The following is a 21,065-nucleotide window of genomic DNA, read 5'->3' as shown; positions in this document are numbered from 1 at the left end:
TAGCAACCATAAACACCCTCTTCTCTGATAGAGTCAGATGTGGAAGATTGGGGGTCCTGACCGTCTCCCAGGACTCGGGATCCTCACTCCCTCTCTTAATCCCTCAGATTTCTCAGGGAGTAGTTTGGGAGATGTTCAGTAAACCCCTAAATAAGACATCTACAGCTGTGACAAGTGCCGTGCAGAAAATAGTGATTATGTTCCTGGGTCTGCTGTTTAGGTCGGTGGTCAGGGAGGGCCTCTTTGGGGAGGTGGCATTTGAGCATAGTCCAGAATGACAAAGAGATTCCATCCGTGAAGAAAGCGGGAGGAGGTAATCCCTGGCCGAGGGAACAGCCAGTGCCAAAGTCCCGAGGTAGAACGGGCTCGACTTGTTCCTGGAACAGGAAGCCGCAGGGGGTTGGGGAGGTGGCAGCAGCGGGGCGGCTGCCCTGGCCCCATTTCCCGGAGGAGGATGCTGAGGCTGCCTCCTCCTCCTCCTGTGGGCCGCCAGGGACAGGGGCGGGGAACGATTTCAGGCCATGCAGCCGCCAGGTGGCGCGCAAGCCGCGTGGGCCCTAGTGGCCGCAACCACATGACTCTCGGGACCGCAGCCGCGAGCCCAGGCACGTGCTGGGAGGAGCCCTGTGGCGCCACTAGCAGATTGGCCCCGCTGGCTCCTCAGCAGCTCGTGGGGGCGGGGCTGCGGCTAGGCCTCATTTTATTATTCGGACCCCGGGCCACCCCAGCTGGGGAAGAATGAGTCGGCAATGATGAGCGAGTCTGGCTGCTGAGGCCGCCCCCGCGAGCCTCTCCGCAAAGGCTCAGTCCCCTTCGCTATCCCTGCTCAACTGGGAGCCAGCAGTTTCCATGGGAACTGCAGCCGGGTCTGCGCGCCCAGGAGTAGACCCTTTCCCAACACTGGCACAGTTTCCAGGAGGGACATGGGGTGAAGGAACAAGCCATCGCTCGGGGTCCCCACGGTCGGGAACCAGGTAGCCCTGGCAAACCCAAGAGGGGCCAAACTGGAACCTGCAGCGCCACCACCCAGATTGCGCGGGCCATTATGATTGGCCTTCCTTTTCCATCGGCGTAGCCGGGCTCTCTGCCGCGCGCGTTCCCATTGGCTCAATCTCGAAGGCATCTTTCCTCAATTGGTCCTCTTGAAGGCCATCTCTGATTGGTCAAATTAAGCTCTCCACGCTAGGTTTGAGGGTACTCTCGGACAGTGTGGAGTCTAAAAGGGCGTGCAGGGACAAGGATCGGGTTTAGACTGCGACTCTCCTGTTAGAAGACCCGGGCTACCCTTCCAGCCGCGCTGGGGCAGGGCCGTCGGACCGCTGTCTGTGGTGCTGAAGCCTCACTCGAAGGCGCCCCTAGTGCTCTACTGAGAACAACTCGCGCCTTATGGCCGCACCGACAAAAACGTGCGATTGTGCCTGCGCTCCAAAGGAGATTGCGCCACCCTCTATCGCCTGAGATAAAGGCCAGATGCCCCTCTATCAGAGAGGTAACACAACTCTACAGGCGGACCAATCACAAGCCCCAGAAGCCAGGATATTTTCATGGAAGAACCATCCACTCGAAGTTTTGGGGGACCGAGGAGGACCTATGGTTTCCCGGGTCGGTAGGGGACCAGCGGGGTTTGCCCGGAACCCCAAACTTCATCCCCTTTGGAGCCATGCTGCGTCCCGCTGCACTGTAGGGTGCCTATTACCCGCCCCCTCTTTTGAACCCTAGAGACACCTAGATCTCTCAAAATCCACAGGATCCCAGTTCTTTATGCGAGCAGACTAGGTCCCAGCCCACTCACCCTCCTCCCTTGCTCTTGAGACTACACCTGTTGCCCTCCAAATCTGGGGACACGGGTTTCTGCCCATTGAAGTATTGAAGGATGAAATTCCTCATCCCTCTCCAGCCCTCTCCCGGGAACAGTACCTCCTGAAGGTAGTACAAATAAGGCCCTCACCCTCTTTGCTCCTCCAGTTCCGGGTGCTGGACAGAGGGGAACCCTTCCTGTCTTCTGGGCAGAAAGTCAGCCCAAGAAGGGGCTCTAACGCTGGAAGCAGGATGCATGAGAGCAAAAGGCCCCAAACCTGGCAACCCGAGCCCCCAGGATGCGCTTTCTGCGAGTGCGGATTCCTGGTCAGCGCGCGCTCGCTTCCACCTGCCGCGCCGTCGGGCGCCGCGAGGAGGCGGGGCTCCGTTGCCACAGCCAATAAGAGACGCCGGCGCTAGCAGCTGCTGCTATAAAGGGCTGGGGGCGGCGGCGGCGCGGCCCAGAGCGCGGAGCGCGCAGCGCGGGCAGGAGGGAGGGAGGGAGGGCGGGCGAGGGGAGAGGACTGAACACCGGGGACTGGACAGGCCGGGCGGAGGGGCGGCGGCGAAAGGCAGAGCGCCGCGATCTCTGTCGGGAAGCGCAAGCTCCCCGGGCCCCGCGGGGCCGCGCAGGGGGCGTTCTCAATCCCGCGCCCGCTCCCTCTTTCCATCCCCTGCTGTCCGCAGGCCACCCCGGGGCCCGGTTATCCGCGCGCGCGTACCCGGGCTCGGGCCCGTCTCCGGCCCTCGAGGGAGCCGCTGCCCTCACCGAGACCTCTGCAGCGGCCGCACCAGAGGCCGCCCGGGCAGGACCCCGGCGTGAGAATCGAGCGCCCCCCAAGGAGTGCACGACCCCCGGAGCCGCCCTCAACACGGACCGCGCCCGCCGGGCACACAAGAATGGTCACTGTAGGTATTCTCCTGTCGCTGAGAGGGAACCTGGTCGGAAAGTGTTTAGGCACAGGCTCCGAGGAGATGGAGATGGGGGGGTAGGACCAGGCCTAGCTAGGCCCGGGTGGGGGGGGGTAGAACCGAGCCTCGGGGCCTGAGAGTGGGCAGGACCGCGCCCAAAGTGCTGTGGGCGCTCAGAGTCTGGCGTGAGAGGCCTTAGGGAACCGAGCTGCGATTCGGGGGCCATCCTACGGCTCCCTGGGGACAGGTTGCCCCCCCTTCATCAGGCCTGATGGGGGAGGGGCCGCCGCGGCGGAGGAGGCATCCTCCATCCAGGCCCGGACCCAGCAGGCCTCCCAGACAAACGCAGGGCCCCAGTCACTGGTGCTGGGCCAGGATAAGGCGGCAAGTAGTCCCCAAGAGCCCCAGGGAAGGGGTGGCGTCGGATCGCGCGCCCTGGGCCTCGACCGCGCCCGGAAGCCGGGCGTCTTGTCCTCGAGCCCGTCGACCTTGCGGCAAGCGGGGAGGGGAGAGGAGGGGGCGCGCCCGGAGGCCCCGCGGGCCCGCCGCCACTGCCGCCGCGTCCCTTTGTTTCTCGGCGCTTCTTCGCGGGCCGTAGCCTCGCGCGGGCGCCTCAGGCTGCGGGGAGGGGGAGGGGAAAGGAGAGCCCGCGGGAGGGGGGGGTGCTCCGAGGCTCCTGAGCCCCCGCCCCCCAGGGGATGGGGTAAGGGACTTAGGCAGGCCCCCTAGGCCATGTCTAGGCGACCCACCCCGCCAGAGCTCTGGGCCGCGGGGTGACCTTGAGAGCGCCCGCCCGCCTGCCGGCGCCACTCGTCCAGCGCCCGGTGCTTTCAGCAGCCACTGAGCTGGTCAGCTCCCGAGTGCGCAGCCACGCCCGACCACGCCCTTCCTAACCACGCCCCTGCCCCGCCCATCTAGGCCACGCCCCTGGGGCCCCGAGGGCCCGGCCTCGCCCGAGCCCTCGGATTTCCACTCCGCAGCCCAGGCGTATCACGGGGGCGGGGTTGGCCAAGCCTAGCCCCACCCCGGCTCCACCCCTGCCCCCACCGCGCGACTCCGCTCCCCGCGCCGCCGAGCGTCCTTTGTCTGGTCCCGGCGCCCGGGCCTCCTTCTTCCGCTCTTTCTGTTTCTCGGGTCTCTGTGTGTGTCTCTGTACACTGTGTCTCTTTCTGGACCTCTTTTTCGAGTAGTAGCGAGCATAGTGAGTGGAGGGATGCTTAGCACTCCCTCCGTGCCTGGGCCTCTCCCCTGCTGGATCCTGGGACCCGCCCACCTGGCTCTGAGAAAGGAGGCCTAAGAGAGGCCTGCTTTTTCTGCTGTGTGATTTCAGGCCTGCTTCTTCTTCCTCTGTGCCTCTCGCTGCTCACTCAAGTCCAGAAACGTGCATGAGGCCTCCTGCGGACTCTCAGTACCCCTACAACAGTCCAGCATCCATTGCTCTGACCTGGGCCCTCATTTGAAAAAGAGAAGCTAATGCACAAAAGGGAGAGGGTGTGGTCAGAGGTCACACAAGGGCCTTGAAGCTCGCAGAGTCCTGGTCACCTCTGATGAAGTGTGATCTGGCAGAGACCCACGATGGGGACAGACTGGGAAGAAGTGAAGGAATGAGTTGAGACAGTGAGGGCCCTATATGGAGGGAGAAGGGCCCAGAAGTAGGAGGCTCAATTAGCACCACGTGGTGGTCCAGCCTTACCATGCATAGCCATTCAATGCCCTATTGTCAGACAGTACCCAGGCATCTGTCACTATGACTTAAGGCCAGAGGCACCACTGGGGACCAAGGGGGTCTGACACAGCAAGTGACCCCAGGTATGTTGACTGTGAAAACCATATATCACATGTATGTACAATGGTGCATAAGAATTGGAGAAAGAGGGAGGGGGAGATAGAGAAGTGTGCAGAGGGGAGAGATGGGGGCAGAGGAGAAGAGAGAGAAACTGAGGGGAAAAGAAGGAAAGAGAAACAGAAAGGGAGAGACCCAGCAAGAGAGGTGGAGAGAGGAAGCAAAGGTTTCCTTGCTCCAACTCAGAGTCTATCTGTCTTTGATCTGCCTTCCTCTCTTCTGACTTCACTTCATCCCTGTCCTGGACAGCCCTCAAAGGTCCCTGTGTTCCCTGTGTCATCCTAGGCCATGCATTTGCTGTGCACTGAAGCAGGGCGGGTGTGGCCTCCACCAATCCGATCCCTATTAGCAGCTCAGCCGGCTCAGCCTTGGAGGAAATGCGACACTGATCCCTCTAAGCTCTGGCACAGATGGGAGGGAGATGAGGTGGTGGTGAAATTAGCAGGCTGGTCCTCAAGAACCTGAGTGGGAACCCCCCAGTCACCTCTTAACCCCATCCCAGTTAAGGACAGCATTTCCAGAGGTGGAGAACCAGTAATCCTATAGGTTCTGGGGTCATCAGATCAAGAGGTCAAACCTAACACCATCACTGGCACTTCCCCCTGTCATCCTGGCAAGGCACAGGTCCCTTTCACCCTCAATTTCTCCATCTGAGAAATGGATATATCTCCAGCTTTCAGTGTGGTTGTGGGAAGGGAATGGAAACTGCATGTGTTCGGTGCCTGGCATGTAATAAGGCTGCCAAAATTGGAATCTGGTGTGTCCTGAAACAGTGGCTTGTGTACTGCTGACTGCTTTGCTGGCTCCCATAGCAGACATTATCAACCAATCACAGAACTCTAATTTACTAAGCCCAGACAGGAATGCAGACTCCATCTCCCCATACATGAAGGACCTCTGTGCCACATCTTTAGCGGTGCAACAGAAGCCCAGAGAGGCAGGTTATTTTGGCCTTCTCATTAAGAGAGAGGGCTCTGGAGTCTAAATGCTGGATTTGAATTCTTGGTCCATCTTCTATATGCTACCCAACCTTGTGCAAAGCCCCCCTCTTTCAATGAGATTAAGTTTTCTCCTCTGTTAAATGGAGAAGAGTCCCATAACATTCATTGTTGGGAGAATTGCCTGGAAATTTTCACATAAAGAATTTTGGGAGTTCCCGTCGTGGCGCAGTGGTTAACGAATCTGACTAGGAACCATGAGGTTGTGGGTTCGGTCCCTGCCCTTGCTCAGTGGGTTAACGATCCGGCGTTGCCGTGAGCTGTGGTGTAGGTTGCAGACTCGGGATTCCGTGTTGCTGTGGCTCTGGTGTAGGCCGGTGGCTACAGCTCCGATTCGACCCCTAGCCTGGGAACCTCCATATGCCGCGGAAGCGGCCCAAGAAATAACAAATAGACAAAAAAAAAAAAAAAAAAAGAATTTTGTCTGGGAGTTTCCAATGTGGTGCAGTGGATTAAGAATACAACTGCATCAACTCAGGTTGCTGTGGAGGTGCTGATTCCATCCCTGGCTGAGCACAGTGGTTTAAAGGATCTGGCCACAGGTGTGGCTCGATTCAGTCCCTGGTCTGGGAACTTCCATATGCCATGAGTGCAGCCATACAGTTAAAAAAATTAAATTGGCATATAGCAGGCCCTCAATACATGGCCATTTATTAGTAAAGTATTAATGTTACAAGATCAGGATGCAATATGTGGCCTGCACATTACTGCTTTATTTCAGACACCTGTGGCAGACACTGTTCATCCGTACAGTTTGTGTTCCTGGTGAGCCTGGATGTGGCTTCAGAATAATCCTCAGCAGCTCCCCAGATAGTCACTCCCAGCCAAATGGAGGTGCAGGGGTGTTGACCCTCTGCTATCCTGTAAATAAGAATAAATGGCTCAGCAGTAACGAACCTGACTAGTACCCATGACGACGGGTTCAATCCCTGGCCCTGCTCAGTGCGTTAAGGATCCAACATAGCCTTGTGCTGTGGTGTATATCACAGACATAGCTCGGATCTGGCACTGCTGTGGCTGTGGTATAGGCCAGCAGTTACAGCTCCAATTCAACCCTTAGCCTGGGAATTTCCATATGTCTTGGGTGTGGCCCTAAGAAGAACCACCCCCCCCCCAAAAAAAGAAAAGGAAGCAGAAACCCAAAGAAGACCTAAGATTATCCCTGAGGACATACAGCTCTAAGGTGGCAGAGCTGCCCCAAATATATTGGCCAGTCATTAAAAACAGCTCTGAAATCCAACATATTCACGTTTGAAATAGAGTTCCCCATTCATATCACCCAGCATCTCTAAGCTGTTTCCTGTGTGTTGTCATCTTTCAAAAGCTGTTGGGAGAGGGAGTTCCCTTTGTGGCTCAGAGGTTAACAAACCCGACTAGGATCCATGAGGATGCGAGTGTGATCCCTGGCCTCGCTCAGCGGATTAAGGATCTGGAGTTGCCGTGAGCTGTGGTGTAGGTTGCAGACGCGGCTGGGATCTGGCATTCCTGTGGCTGTGGTGTAGACTAGCAGCTATAGCTCCAATTTGACCCCAAGCCTGGGAACTTCCACATGCTACGGGTGTGGCCCTAAAAAAAAAAAAAAAAACAAAAAAGGAAAAAAACTGTTGGGAGAAATAAGTGAAATGATGCCTTGCAGCACTTCACACATGCCTGGTACCTGACTCGATAGGTGTCAATGGAGCCAGATGATTGATAACATCAGGAGGCATATCTATTGGACATGACAAGCTACTTTCATTTCCCGTGACTATGTCTATGGCAGACATGGCTACAGACCCCAGAATGCTTTCCAGCCACACCTACAATTCGCTTTAGATCATTCTCTGGTCACTATCAGTAATTTGGAGTTTGCAACAAAGTGGAGGAGAGGTCCAGAAGTGTTAAGTAGCCTCCCTGAGGACACACAGCTGGGAAATGTTAGAGCCAGCACTAGTCTTGATTGTCAGTGGAAGTTAGAAATACAGACTCTCAACCAGAAAAGCTCATGTACAGATGAGCTTCACCATTTATAGGCTGCATAATCGCCGGTAATTTTTCAAACGTCTCTGAATATCAATTTCCTCATCTGTTGTCTTAGTCAGCTCGGGCTGACTAAAATACCATAAACTGGGTAGCTCAAACAGCAAACATCTATTTCTCATAATTCTGGAGTCTGGGAAGTCCAAGATCAAGGTGTGAGCTGATTCAGTTCCTGGTCAGTGCCTGCTTCCTGGTTGGCAGACAAGCTGTGTTATCACTGTGTCCTCACATGGTGGAGAGAGAAATCATCTCTCTCCTGTCCCTTTTTATAAGGCTCCACCCTCATGACCTAATTACATCCAAATACCAACACATCGGGGATAAAGGTTTCAGCATATAAATTTGGAGGATATAAGGATTTAGTCCATCGTGTCTGTGGAGTGGGAAGAAATAAAAAACCCCTCTTTTCAGAGTTGTTGTGAAGAAGAAACACTGCCTGCAGACGGCTTTGCTCTGTGCCTGGCACACAGTATGCCCAATATTTGGGAACAATTATGTTATTGCATTTTGGTGCAGGGATGGCTGAGATGATGTGTACCTGCTGGCTCTTTCTGTGGCCAAAACAGACATTGCTAATCAATTACAGTGGTCTTTCCACTGCTGAAACTGAATATGACTTTAAATCCTTCCTAATTCATACTTCTAGGAAGACCCTACCAATCTATTTGGGTTTACACATAAGGGCAACCTATTAACCAACTTTGCCATAGGAGAAGACTTAAAGAAATGCCAGCCACTTTACCTTCCCGTCCCTGTGGCACACAATACCAATCAAGCCCAGCCCAGATGTGGCTTTAAAATTCTTCTCTACATGGCCGTTAAAAAAGCCATTATTGAGAGTTCTCTTCATGGCTCAGCAGTTAATGAACCCGACTAGGATCCACAAGGAGGCAGGTTCGATCCCTGGCCTTGTTCAGTGGGTTAAGGATCCGGCCTTGCTGTGAGCTGTGGTGTAGGTCACAGACACAGCTCAGATCCCATGTTGCTGTGGCTGTGGTGTAGGCCAGCAGCTGGAGCTCCGATTCGACTCCTAGCCTAGGAACTTCCACATGCCATGGGTGTGGCCCTAAAAAGACAAGAAAAAAAGTTAGCCATTATTAATTGTTTTTGAGTTTTCAGCAAAGTGAACCACAGCAAATCCAAGGACATACAGTGATGAGCTGTCAGAATGGTACCTGCCTGATTGACTGTCATAGTCAGAGAATGAAAGAGTAGTCTTCAGGTCTAGACAGGTCTGCATTTGCCTTTCAGGGCCATCACTGATATGTTGTGTGACTTCAACATGTTCCTTAACATCTCTGAGCCTCAGATTGCTCATTTGTCATAGCCTACATTAACTTCTACCTGAGCCTTTGTGTGAATTATATTTTTAAAAAGCATATTTTGGGGGAGTTGCCTGGTGGTCTAGTGGTTAGGTTTCTACATTTTCACTGCTATAGCCCAGGTTCAATACCTGGTCTGGGAGCTGAGATATTACATCAAGCCACATCAAGCCACTGCACACATATCCAAAAAAAATGTATAAAAGCATATTTTTCTTGAACATAGAGGTCAAAAATTCTAAACAAAGAACCATCAAAAAACATGGCAAATCAGAAGTTCCCTTGTGGCTCAGCAGGCTAGGGATCCAATGCTGTCACTGCTGTGGTGAGGGTTCCATCCCTGGCACAGAAACTTCTGCATGCTGTGAGTGTGGGGGAAAAAAATCTTTTTTTTTTTTCCGGTCTTTTTTTCTTTATAGGGCCGCACCTGCAGCATATGGAGGTTCCCAGGCTAGGGGTCTAATTGGAGCTGTAGCTGCTGGCCTACACCACAGCCACAGCAACATCAGATCCGAGCCATATCTGTGACCTACACCACAGCTCATGGCAACACCAGATCCTTGACCCACTGAGTAAGGCTAGGGATCAAACCCGCAACCTCATGACTCCTAGTCGGATTCATTTCTGCTGCACCAGATGGGAACTCCAAAAAATTCTTTTTTTATTTTTTATTTTTATTTTTTGCAAATCAAATCAAGCAATGTAGGAATTCCTTTGTAACACAGTGGGTTAAGGATCCAGCACTGTCACTGTAGCGGCTGGGGTTGTTACTATGGCACAGGTTCAGTGCCTGGCCCAGGAACTTCCACAAGCCACAGGCATGGGGAAAAAAAAAAAAAATCAAACAATGTATATAAACAAAACTGCAACATGACCAACTTTAGCTTAGGAAAGTTAACTTAATGTAATCAATGATATTAACACATTAAAGCAAAAAATAATTTCAATAGATGTAGAAAAAGACATTCAATAAAATTCAATATCCATTCTTTAAAAAAATTTCGTAAAAACAAAAACATAAACTTTTTAAAAAAGAAACAAAAATTTTAAAATATCTTGGAGTTCCCGTCGTGGCGCAGTGGTTAACAAATCCGACTAGGAACCATGAGGTTGCGGGTTCGGTCCCTGCCCTTGCTGAGTGGGTTAACGATCCGGCGTGGCCGTGAGCTGTGGTGTAGGTTGCAGACACGGCTCGGATCCAGCGTTGCTGTGGCTCTGGCGTAGGCTGGTGGCTGTAGCTCCAATTCGACCCCTAGCCTCTGAACCTCCATATGTCGTGGGAGCGGCCCAAGAAATGGCAAAAAGACCAAATAAATAAATAAATAAATAAATAAAAATATCTTGTTAGAAAAAAATAAAAATAAAAATATCTTGTTAGGATACAAGAAATAAAATTAACCATTCTTGATAAAAGCCATCTACAAAATATAGTAAACATCACATTTAGTTATGAAATGTTTAAAGCAAGAATACATACGCCACTATCACATTGTAACCTCTGCAATAAGATAAGAAAAATAACAGGTAAAGATTGGAGATAAAGCAATAAAACTGTCATATTTGCAGATGTTTTTATGTTATACATAAAAAACCCAAAATAGCTCAGTGGAAAAAGTTTGGGAAGTAAATGCCTAGTTGGAAAATTATGCATGCAGCAAAAGTAATATTAATATATTTAGGATAGGAATTACCTTTGGTGGGAGGAAGGAAATATATGGTCAGGGATGGGATTATGAAGGCTTCAAAGCTAATAAAAATGTTTAAATTCTGGAGTTCTCATCGTGGCACAGCAGAAACAAATCCAATAGAAACCATGAGGTTGTAGGTTTGATCCCTGGCCTCACTTAGTGGGTTAAGGATCTGGCATTGCCATGAACTATGGTGTAGGTCGCACACGTGGCTCAGATCTGGTGTTGCTGTGGCTGTGGCATAGGCTGGCAGCTGGACCTCCAATTAGACCCCAGCCTGGGAACCTCCATATGCCGTGGGTGGGGCCCTAAAAAGCAAAAAAAAAAAAGTTTAAATTCTTATTTTGAAGACAAAAGTATTCATTTCATTATGCTAAAAATACAGGCATGTTTTAGACAAACAGGTAAACATCCATGTAAATAGACATGTGGCATTTATATATGTATTATTTCACAGTAAAACCACATGTAAAGTGCTCAAGCAGTGGAGGGGACTATAAGAATAAAATCTCCACCACATGTTCAAGCCCATATCAGACTTGACAGATCTATCACCACGGAGCTCCTCCTCACTCCCACTGGTCCCTGGTGTAGGGACTGGGCCGTGAGCAGGTGCGGCCTGTTGTCTTCAGCAGATACTCGGGGCTATGGAGTCTCAGGTGGCGGGGGGCCCAGCCGGCCCAGCCCTGCCCAACGGGCCACTCCTTGGGACAAACGGAGCCACTGATGACAGCAAGACCAACCTCATTGTCAACTACCTGCCCCAGAACATGACCCAGGATGAGTTCAAGAGCCTCTTCGGCAGCATTGGCGACATTGAGTCCTGCAAGTTGGTTCGGGACAAAATCACAGGTGTGGCTGCTGGCAGGTGGGGGCGGGGGTAGGGGACAGAGGTGGTAGCTTCAGGAGTACAGGTGTGGTGTGGAGACAGGTATGACCCCAGATAGGAGGTGATAGGGGCTAATGGAACCCTGGGGAAGTCTGTGGTGTGATGGGGAGACAGGTATGACCCCAGGTGGAAGGTGATGGGAGCAGGTGGGTCCCTGAGGGATCTGAGGTGTCCCGGGGACAGGGTGGTAGGGGAACAGATAAGGGTGTAATCTTAGTTCTCATAACCTTGAGGGTGGTAGTCAGCCCCTCAGGCCTGGGTCTGGGAGGACTCTGGCAGGGAGGTCATCGTCCTGGTCCTGCCTGCAGGGCAGAGCCTCGGCTACGGGTTTGTGAACTACTCTGACCCCAACGATGCAGACAAAGCCATCAACACCCTCAACGGCCTCAAACTGCAGACGAAGACCATCAAGGTCAGCGCCCTCATTCCCCGTCCCTGTGACTTCCCATCTAGATGTGCTCATTTCCTCTTTATTACCTGGACTGACCTTCACTGCCACCCAACCGCCAAGGCCTTACCCTCCCTAGACACTGCTACTGCCATCTATCCTCCTCCATGGCTCATCCCCTAAGGGGTTCAATCACTCCCCAAAAGCATTCTGAATGTTGGGGATGCAATGGCTCCACCTCCCTGAACCTCAGTTTCCTCACTTGTCAATTGGGAGATGATCAGTCTTACATTATCTGGCCACTCAAAGAGTCAGCCAAGCCCTGGAAGTACCCACCCCCTTAGCAGTAGGAGAAAGTGACCAGGGTCCAGTGGGCAACCCCCTGCCTGCCTTTGTCATGGAAATGGGGGAGGGGTGGGGCCCATCTGCCATCTGGAGACTAACTAGGGTCTAGGAGGGTGGGATTAGGGGTGGGCCCCTCCCCCACCTTTGTGCAATGCCCCTCCCCCCATGACCTCCCCCCTCAGCAGCTGCAGCTGGGACCCTGCAGCCCAAGTTCCCTGGGGGGGATCTCCATGGAAACTCCCTCTCTAGGTTCGCCTGTCTGGACTCCGCCCCACAAATCTGCTCCTGAATCCTGGGGGAGGCTGGGTTGGGGAGGATGCCCATCTGGCCCCCACTTCACCATGGGAACAGAGGTGCAGGAATCTTATCCTCTCCCTGATGGGGAGGCCAAGGAGGGCCTGATGGGTCCCTCCATATCAAGTAGACCCAGAAGTCCCCCAGGCGTGAAGGTGGACCCTAGTGATGAAATGACCCTGAGGGCCACTGTGTGTGTGTGTGACACAGTATTTGTGGGTCCCCATGGCTATGTGAGTGGCTGACATCCTTTGAGTCTGGCTATTATAGACTCTGGGTGTGTCATTAAGTGCTTATGAGATGTAGTGTTTATTTGACAGGGCTTTGTGACACACTGCAACTCCAGCTGTGACCTCATGGAGCTGAGTGGGTATGTCTGGCTGTGACAGAGTGTTTGTATAGCATAGTGAAATTGTGTGGGTGTGTCTACCTGTACCCCATTCAGGGTGGAACATATGTAACACTGAGGGCTTGTGTGGTAGTGTGACAGGTGTGTTGCTCTGTGACTTAGTATGATAATCCAAGACCCCCAGAGTTGCTGTGAATGTGGTAGTGGCCTGGTGTCACCATCCTGCTGGTGTAGTCCCATGGTTATGTAGTGGGTATCTCAGTAAGGCCGTGTGTGTGTGTGTGTGTGTGTGTGTGTGTACACCTGGACAGCAGTGTTGTGTGGTTGGTCCTGACTAGGTTTTCCAGCAGATTCTGCCCGTGATATTTCCAGCCACCTGTCGTGTGCCAGGTCCCATCCAGGTGAGGAAGTGGGGGAGGAGCCCATACCTGTGAGGGACCTGGGTCGGCCCACATCTTGGAAGAATGAGACAGGCTCCTGAAGATGACCCCTGACCCCAAAGGCCCACCTAGGAACTCAGCTCCAATCCATCAGCAAGTCCTCGCCCCTCAAAACTCACAGCCCCATGGGCAGAGGGAGAGTAGAAACTGTCATATACATGACCGTGGGTTTTAATTATTACAGAAATAATAGCAGCTGTGGTGTTTGTCGTTTTTTCTGGGGGACCCCAGGTGCGCACAATTGCATCAATTAGAATCCCCCTACCCCCACCCCATGAGCACCCTCACCCCCATCCACCCTTGGCCCAATTTATTCACTTTGTTAGGTTTTTAATTAGTTATTTCTAACGAAGCAATATGCCCTCATAACACACCGCCCCAAACAAAAGCCAGACCCTTGACAGTGACCCCTTTCTACCCAGAGGTTAATTTGGAAGAAAGAGAAAATAGACATCGACAGAAATAAGAGAAAGGAGTTAATTCCACCTCACACCCCCCACCCCACCCCTGCCTCTGCCAGCTCTAAGTCACCCTGTTACCATTTGGGGGTGGGCCCTCCAGACCGCGTTGCCAGGACACTGATAAACACACAATGAGATGGGGTCACACAATACTCGCTGCTCTGTAAATGGACTTTTCTTTCCCCCACTTTACAATACTCACCACTGTTTCTGGGGAAATAAATATACATGTCCACCATTTTTTAAACAGCTGCAGAGAGTTTCATTGTTGGGCTGGACCATAATTACTGACATGAATCGAAGGATGGAACTGAAACGTGTCTAATTCACAACTGAGAGAAGTGCTCTGAGAGAGAGAAATGGGGCTAAGGGTGGAGGACGGGCCAAATTCAGATGAGAGAGGACAGGGAGGATATTGACCTGGAGAAGAAAGGTGAGGAAGAGTTGCAAGCCCAGAGAAACAGCAAGTGCAAAGGCCCTGAGGGGGGCACACAACTGGTGTGTCTGGGGTACATGGAAGAGGCCTATGTGCCTGGAACAGAGATATTGAGGGGGACACTGCACAGAGATGAGGGGAGGCGGGTGATGGGGCAGGTCATGCAGGACCTTGTGGGCCATAGGAAGCATTTTAACACTGAGGAAGGTGGGAGCCACAGAGGTTTCTAGGCAGAGGGATGTGACCTGGCTCAAATGCTCCCGGGTGCCCCCTGGCAGCTGTAGGGTGAACAGCCTGCAGAGGGCGAGGGTGGGGCAGGGGAATCAGCACTGGTCTGAGTGGGCAATGGGAGGGCAGTGGAAGTGGGGAGATGTGTGTTAATGCTGGATGAGGAAGGTGAAGCTGACAGAATGGATGTTGGTTGGATGTGGGTGTGATAGAGGCCTCGAGGACAACCACAGGCTGGGGACCTGAACACCCAGGAGGACAGAACTGCCATGACTAGGCAAGCTGGGGTTGCTGAGTGTGACGCTTCAGTAGGCCTCCTTGTGGGGTGCCTGGAGGTGTCACATAGGTGTGCAGCTCCAGGGAAAGGCCCATGTTGGGGACAGACATTTGGCAGTTGTCAGGGTGGAGCTGGGGGCCAAAGATCTGAGGAACCCAGTGTAGTTGGGAAGAGAAGGCCTGCATCCCAGGTTCACTTTCCAAAGGAGTGGGTCCTGTCAATGCTGTTGATAGAATGTCTAGCCTGAGAACATGAGCTAAAGAGGTGAGGGTCCCTGAGGTGCCCAGAGAGACATGTGACCCTAGAAGCACAGTTCCTTTGACCTCATCAGATGACCAACCCTCTCTCACTGCTCTATGCAGGCCAGGCCACGTTGTCTCGGCCACGGCCATGTCCCCTCCCTCAAGCCCTGTTCGACCCCACCCACCACCCATGGTGACTACTCAAAGTTTTTACTGAGTAAACAGATGAGGGATTTGTGCCTCTCAGTGGCGGTTTGGATGTGGCCTCACCCTCCCCATCTGTGAAATGGCTCTTGCCCTCACCCCTGTCCGCCTGACCCCCCCTCCCTCAGGTGTCCTACGCCAGACCCAGCTCAGCCTCCATCCGGGATGCAAACCTGTACGTCAGCGGGCTCCCCAAGACCATGAGCCAGAAAGAAATGGAGCAGCTCTTCTCCCAGTACGGCCGCATCATCACTTCTCGCATCCTGGTGGACCAGGTCACAGGTCAGGCTGCTGGGGAGGGCACACTTGGCGGGAGCGCTGGGCAAAGGCACTGAGGAGGGACAAGAATGGAGAAACCGGAAATGGCGGCGGCGAGGGGGCGGGGTCACGCAGGAGGGGGCGGGACCCCCATGACGTCCTCCCGCCCTGGCAGGTGTCTCTCGGGGTGTGGGATTCATCCGCTTTGACAAAAGGATTGAGGCCGAGGAGGCCATCAAAGGACTGAACGGGCAGAAGCCGCTGGGCGCGGCCGAGCCCATCACGGTCAAGTTTGCCAACAACCCAAGTCAGAAGACCGGGCAGGCCCTGCTCACTCATCTCTACCAGTCCTCAGCCCGGCGCTACGCAGGCCCCCTGCACCATCAGACACAGCGCTTCCGGTGAGCCCCTGCTGCTCCCTGCCCTCCAGATGCCCCAGCTGCTAGCCGCGTGCCCTAGGCTAGCAGCTGTCCTCCCGAACCCCACCCCATTCCCACAAGGGAGACACCAGGGCGGTGCCCACTCTGAGGCTTCTGAGGGCAGCAAAGACGAAACATGGGGGCGTATGAGGCCAGCTGAGGCCAGGCCCTTGTATAGGGCAGGTGCTCAGTGTGTGCCGTTCACTGTGGCATTATTGGCGTCAAGAGTTTTAGAATCAGGAGTTCCCGTCGTGGCTCAGTGGTTAACAAATCCGACCAGGAACCATGAGGTTTGGGGTTCGATCTCTGGCCTTGCTCAGGGGGTTAAGGATCCAACGTTGCCGTGAGCTGTGGTGTAGGTTGCAGACGCGGCTTGGATCCTTGCAGCTGCAGCTCTGACTTGACCCCTAGCCTGGGAACCTCCATATGCTGCGGGATCGGCCCAAGAAATGGCAAGAAAAAAAAAAAAAAAGAGTTTTAGAATCACCTGACGGGGTCCAGCCCTGACTGCCCCCTTGTTTCTTGGATACAAGGCGCCGGCTGCCTGAACCTCAGTTTCTTCAGCCACGTTCCATGAGGGCTCCCTGCAGGCCAGGTACCCTTACTTTTTCTGCACAGCAACCCCGTGAGAGTGGAGCTTTTCTTGTCCCCGTTTTACAGACGGTGACCCTAAGGCTTAGAGCAGCGTTGTCCCTGCTGGTCCAGGCAATGTGGAGAAGAGACTCCAAAGTTCCCTTCTGGGGACCCAAACCCTGGGTGGGAGGGGGCAGTCAAGCACAGTTGGGTGGCCAGGAGAAGGAGGATGAGGACGCCGGGGCAGTCTGAGCAGTGGCAGGGCAGGCAAGAGGCGGTGCCCGAGCCACCACGGTTCCGTGCCAGGCGGTGTCCAGCCGGGCGGGGAGCAGGCGGGCGGGGGCAGGGCTGGTGCTGCTGGACTGCTAGGTGGGGGCGGGGATGGCAGGCTGACTGCCAGGCGTCACAGCCTGGGGGGTGTGCCCAGAAGCCACCAGTGACCACCTCTTCCGCCTCCACAGGCTCGACAATTTGCTCAACATGGCCTACGGAGTCAAGAGGTAATAGTGCCCCCTCCCCGCTGCCCCCAGCCCCTCGACATTCCTCCTTGGACCCTTGCCCGGATGGACCCCTCCCCTACTTCACTACCAGGACTGAGCATGGCCATTAAGAGATTTGCCAGGGGTTCCCTTTGTGGCTTGTCAGATTAAGAACCCAGCTAGTATCCATGAGGACATGAGGATGCAGGTTCGATCCCTGGCCTCACTCAGTGGGTTATGGATCTGGCGTTGGGACAAGCTGTGTTGTAAGTCGCAGATAAGGCTTGGATCCAGTGTTGCTGTGGCTGTGACCAGCAGCTGCTGCTCAGGTTCAACCCCTAGCCTGGGAACGTCCACATACCACAGGTGTGACCCTAAAAAGAAAAATAAAAAATTTTTTAAAAAGAAAAAGGGAGTTCCCTTCCTGGCTCAGCGGAAATGAACCTGACTAGTATACATGAGGACGTGGGTTCGATCCCTGGCCCCACTCAGTGGATTAAGGATCCAGCGTTGCCGTGAGCTACGGTGTAGGTCACAGACATGGCTCGGAGCCAGCATTGCTGTGGCTGTGGCATAAGCCGGCAGCTGCAGCTCCCATTTAACCCCTAGCCTGGGGACTTCCATATGATGTGAGGGGGCCCTAAAAAGACAGGAAAAGAAAGGAAGGGAGGAAAGAAGAGGAAAGAAGGAAGAGAGAGAGAGTTTTGGGGGACTATCAAAGAGTGACTATGAAACGTGGCCCAGGGGACCCTGCCTGTGGCCCTCCCCATCCCAGTGAAAAGTCTGCAGTCTTGACTTGGTTACAGCTACGCCCCCACTGGCCACTGTTGATCATCTTTGCTGAGAGTCACAGAATGCCCCCTTCTGCCTCGTAGTTGAGGTTGAACCTTGAGGCCCCCCCAGTATGTTGTCCATGTTCCTGACCTTGTGAAGGTCCCCATGTTTATAGCATCAAGAGCTGCTGAGCACATGTTGAGTGCCAGGCACTTGCCTTGTGGGGATCAAGTGTGGCCTGACTTGGTACCTGGTGGAGATGGAATGATGCTGACTGAGCCCAATGCTTGGCACACAGTGCCTGCTCGCTTAGTAAAAGGCAGTGGCTCTTGCAATTATTATTACTGCCATTATTTATTTCAGTCCAGAGGAGAAGGAGACAGATGATCAGTGATCTGGGCTGCAAAGGGAGTAGGAGACAGATGATGGGGACCCAGTGGAGACATCACTCAGGAGACAGGGGCAGAGCAGAACTGGTGTTCCTGGCAGCAGGAACAGCTTGTGCAAAGACTGGGAGGAGGAAGCGAACCCAGAGATCAAATGAACAGCTCAGGCCCTTTGGGTTCAGGGGTCCTGAGTTGAGTGGAGGAGCCTCAGGAAGGTGTGGCATCAGTTCTGTCCTTTCACTCATTTCTTCACTCTGCAAACCCCTCCCAAGTGCCTACTGATGCTGCTGGGAGTTGTTCTGGGCTGGGATACCCAGAAAACAAAACCTTGCAGGGAAGAAGGAGCCAAGAATAAATATCTGATTTAAATTAATCCGATTTAATTTAAAGGCCAGAGAGGGCCAGAGGGAGGAGGTGGCCACTTTGTGAGTCAGCATAGGAGGTGACAGCTGAGACCTGAGGGAGGCACTTGAAGGCCACTTTTGCACCCTGGTTCTGGCGCTGCCCTTCTGGGTGGGCCTGTTCCTGGCAGGGTGGCCAGTGGAGCAAAATGGGGCAGGGTCGGGGGATGGGGTCTGAGGGGGCACAAGGGCAGGAGTTGGGTGAGAAGAGGTGCTGAGGGGTGGGGAAGGGGTCAGGGTTGACAGAGCCAAAGACCAGGTAGAGCCCAAGGTCACCGGGCCAGGGGGTGCATTAGGGCTCAGGGCAGGATCGTGGGTGAGGACCTAACATTCAGGGAGGGTCAGAGGTCAAGACAGGGCTACAGGTCAGGAGGAAGCTCTGAGGCTGATGTTTCAGAGTGGCTCAGAGTGTGGGTCTTCAGATGGGGTCACGGAGGTCAAGGGGCCTTGGCAGGGTCACACAGTCCCAAAGTCGCTGCATGCTCAGGGGGCATGCCGGGGGTCAGGGCAGAGCCCGCGTGACCCCCAAAGTAGTCCCCTGTCGCTCATCGCCAGGTTCTCACCCATCGCCATCGACGGCATGAGTGGCCTCGCGGGTGTGGGCCTGTCCGGGGGTGCGGCGGGTGCCGGCTGGTGCATCTTCGTGTACAACCTGTCTCCGGAGGCGGACGAGAGCGTGCTATGGCAGCTATTTGGGCCCTTCGGGGCAGTCACCAACGTCAAGGTCATCCGCGACTTCACCACCAACAAGTGCAAGGGCTTCGGCTTTGTCACTATGACCAACTATGATGAGGCGGCCATGGCCATCGCCAGCCTCAATGGCTACCGTCTGGGTGAGCGCGTGCTGCAGGTGTCCTTCAAGACCAGCAAACAGCACAAGGCCTGAGCCACCGCCGCCCTCCCCACCCTCCCCGGGCAGCAGAGACAGAGAAGGAGAGAGAGAGAGAGAGGGGCCCGAGAGAGACAGCGCAGGCAGACCACGGACGGCAGGAGGGCCCCGCATCCCTGCAGAAGCCACAGGGTGAGCACTTGGTGGGAAGGTCTGCAGGGAATGGGGGGGTGCCTGGGGGTCCCCCACCCTGTCCTCCTGCCCCCCTTTCCCCAGGCTGGGCTGTTCACTCTCTCGTCTTGGTTTTGTTCATGGCGAAGGTTTTTGTTTCCTTTTTCGGCTAAAGTGAAAGCAGAGATGTGCCCCCAGCCCACCCTCAACCACCCTCCATGGATGGCTTGGGGGGGCACTGGGGGTGCCCTCCCAGGCCCCCAGGCCCAGGTCTCCCCAACACCTAGGTGAGCCTGAGAAGGGGGAACAGGTTTAAAAATCCCCAAAAAAGTGAAATATAGAGGGGTGTGGTCATCCCTGGCCCAGAGGCCCCTCGGTGGAATGTGAGGAGCAGGGGGAGGGGCTGGAAACAGAAACAAAATGAAAAAAAAAGGGGGGGTGGGAGGGGAAGAAAACTCTATTTTTGTAAAAAGGGAAAAAAGACCTCGTGGAGAATTTTTACTGGGGATTCTTGAACTTGAAAAAAAAAACCACAAAAAAAGATAAAAAAAAAAGAAAATATTTTGGCAGGTTATGTTTACCACCTGGGGCAGGGACAGGGAGCAGGACTTAGGGGCTGAGGGTCCACAGGGCCAGAGAAACACAGCCACGCAAAGACACGCAGGGGCACGCCCACACACACCCCCTTCCCCAGGGACACACAACAGCACAGACGGACCCAGAGACATGCCTCAGGAACTCCTTGGCCCAACTCACACATGTAGACAAACACGTGGATAAACACAGAAGACCAGAGAGCCTGGGGCTACATAAATGTGGCCACAGTGAACGTGGACATGGGCAAATGTGGCTGGGGGTAGAGGTGGCCACGTGCACATGTGGACCTGGGAACGTTTTCACACGTGCACGTGGCCATGTGAAAGTCAAACAGATACATTTGGACACACACATCTAGACACCCAGTCACACAGTCACAACACCCAGGGACACACAGACATGCCCATAGCATCCCTCAGGCCCAGGCGAGAGGTCACAGCCCAGATCCCAGCCCAGTCCATAGCCCATTTCGTCCCGCGAGGGCCCCTTCTCCTGGCGCTCGGCCCCACTCACCCCTGCCCCAGGTTCTCTGCAGAGCTCTCTCCTGGCTCTTCAGTGGTCCCTGCCACCCACAAACACAGGCGTTCACACACAGCGTCCACGCATCCAGACACACGATACCTCGTTCCCCTTTCGGCGTCATGGTGGGCTGGACACAGCCCCCCCCAATACTTGAGGCCAAAGGACCCACCCCCTCACCCCACCCCTGGGGCTGAGCCTCCCTGGGCCAAGGCTCTGGCCCATGAGGCCAAGGGGGAGGCTGAGCCTGGGCCTCCTGGCTCCAGGGGCTCCCCAGCAGCAAGCACCCACCACTCCCTGCCAGGCCCAGGGTGGACGGGCCCAGGGGCCCAGCCCCACGTTCCCTTCCCGTCCACTCGTCACCCCCTTTGAGTTTGTTGGGTTTTTCTGTCTTTCCAGATTGGTGAGGGCAGTGGATACAGCCCCCATCCTGAGCCCTGGTCTCGGCTTCTGTTTGGACTTTCCATCCCCCTAGTTTTCATCCTTTGTTTTAAGGAGAAAAAAAAAAAAAGTCCAACAGAAGCCAA

At 54.2% G+C, this 21,065-nt stretch overlaps 1 protein-coding gene across 2 annotated transcripts; it reads left to right on the top strand.

Moving 5' to 3' along the window:
* Positions 1-2,494: 2,494 nt before the first annotated feature.
* ELAVL3 (ELAV like RNA binding protein 3) lies at positions 2,495-19,782 on the top strand. Of its 2 annotated transcripts, none has more exons than XM_047777149.1 (7): positions 2,495-2,706; positions 11,212-11,431; positions 11,777-11,880; positions 15,261-15,414; positions 15,566-15,791; positions 16,844-16,882; positions 18,978-19,782. In XM_047777149.1, exons 1-7 carry the CDS (start codon positions 2,698-2,700, stop codon positions 19,306-19,308), a joined length of 1,083 nt encoding a protein of 360 aa, XP_047633105.1. In that variant the 5' UTR covers positions 2,495-2,697; the 3' UTR covers positions 19,309-19,782. The 2 variants fall into 2 exon arrangements, with proteins under 2 accessions (XP_047633105.1, XP_047633104.1); XM_047777148.1 differs by having other exon boundaries at positions 18,957-19,782.
* Positions 19,783-21,065: the final 1,283 nt, after the last annotated feature.

Source organism: Phacochoerus africanus, chromosome 4, assembly GCF_016906955.1.
Source record: "Phacochoerus africanus isolate WHEZ1 chromosome 4, ROS_Pafr_v1, whole genome shotgun sequence".
Taxonomy (NCBI): Eukaryota; Metazoa; Chordata; class Mammalia; order Artiodactyla; family Suidae; genus Phacochoerus; species Phacochoerus africanus.
The sequence above is the reverse complement of the archived record's forward strand: the minus strand, read 5'-3'. Positions and strand labels throughout refer to the sequence as shown.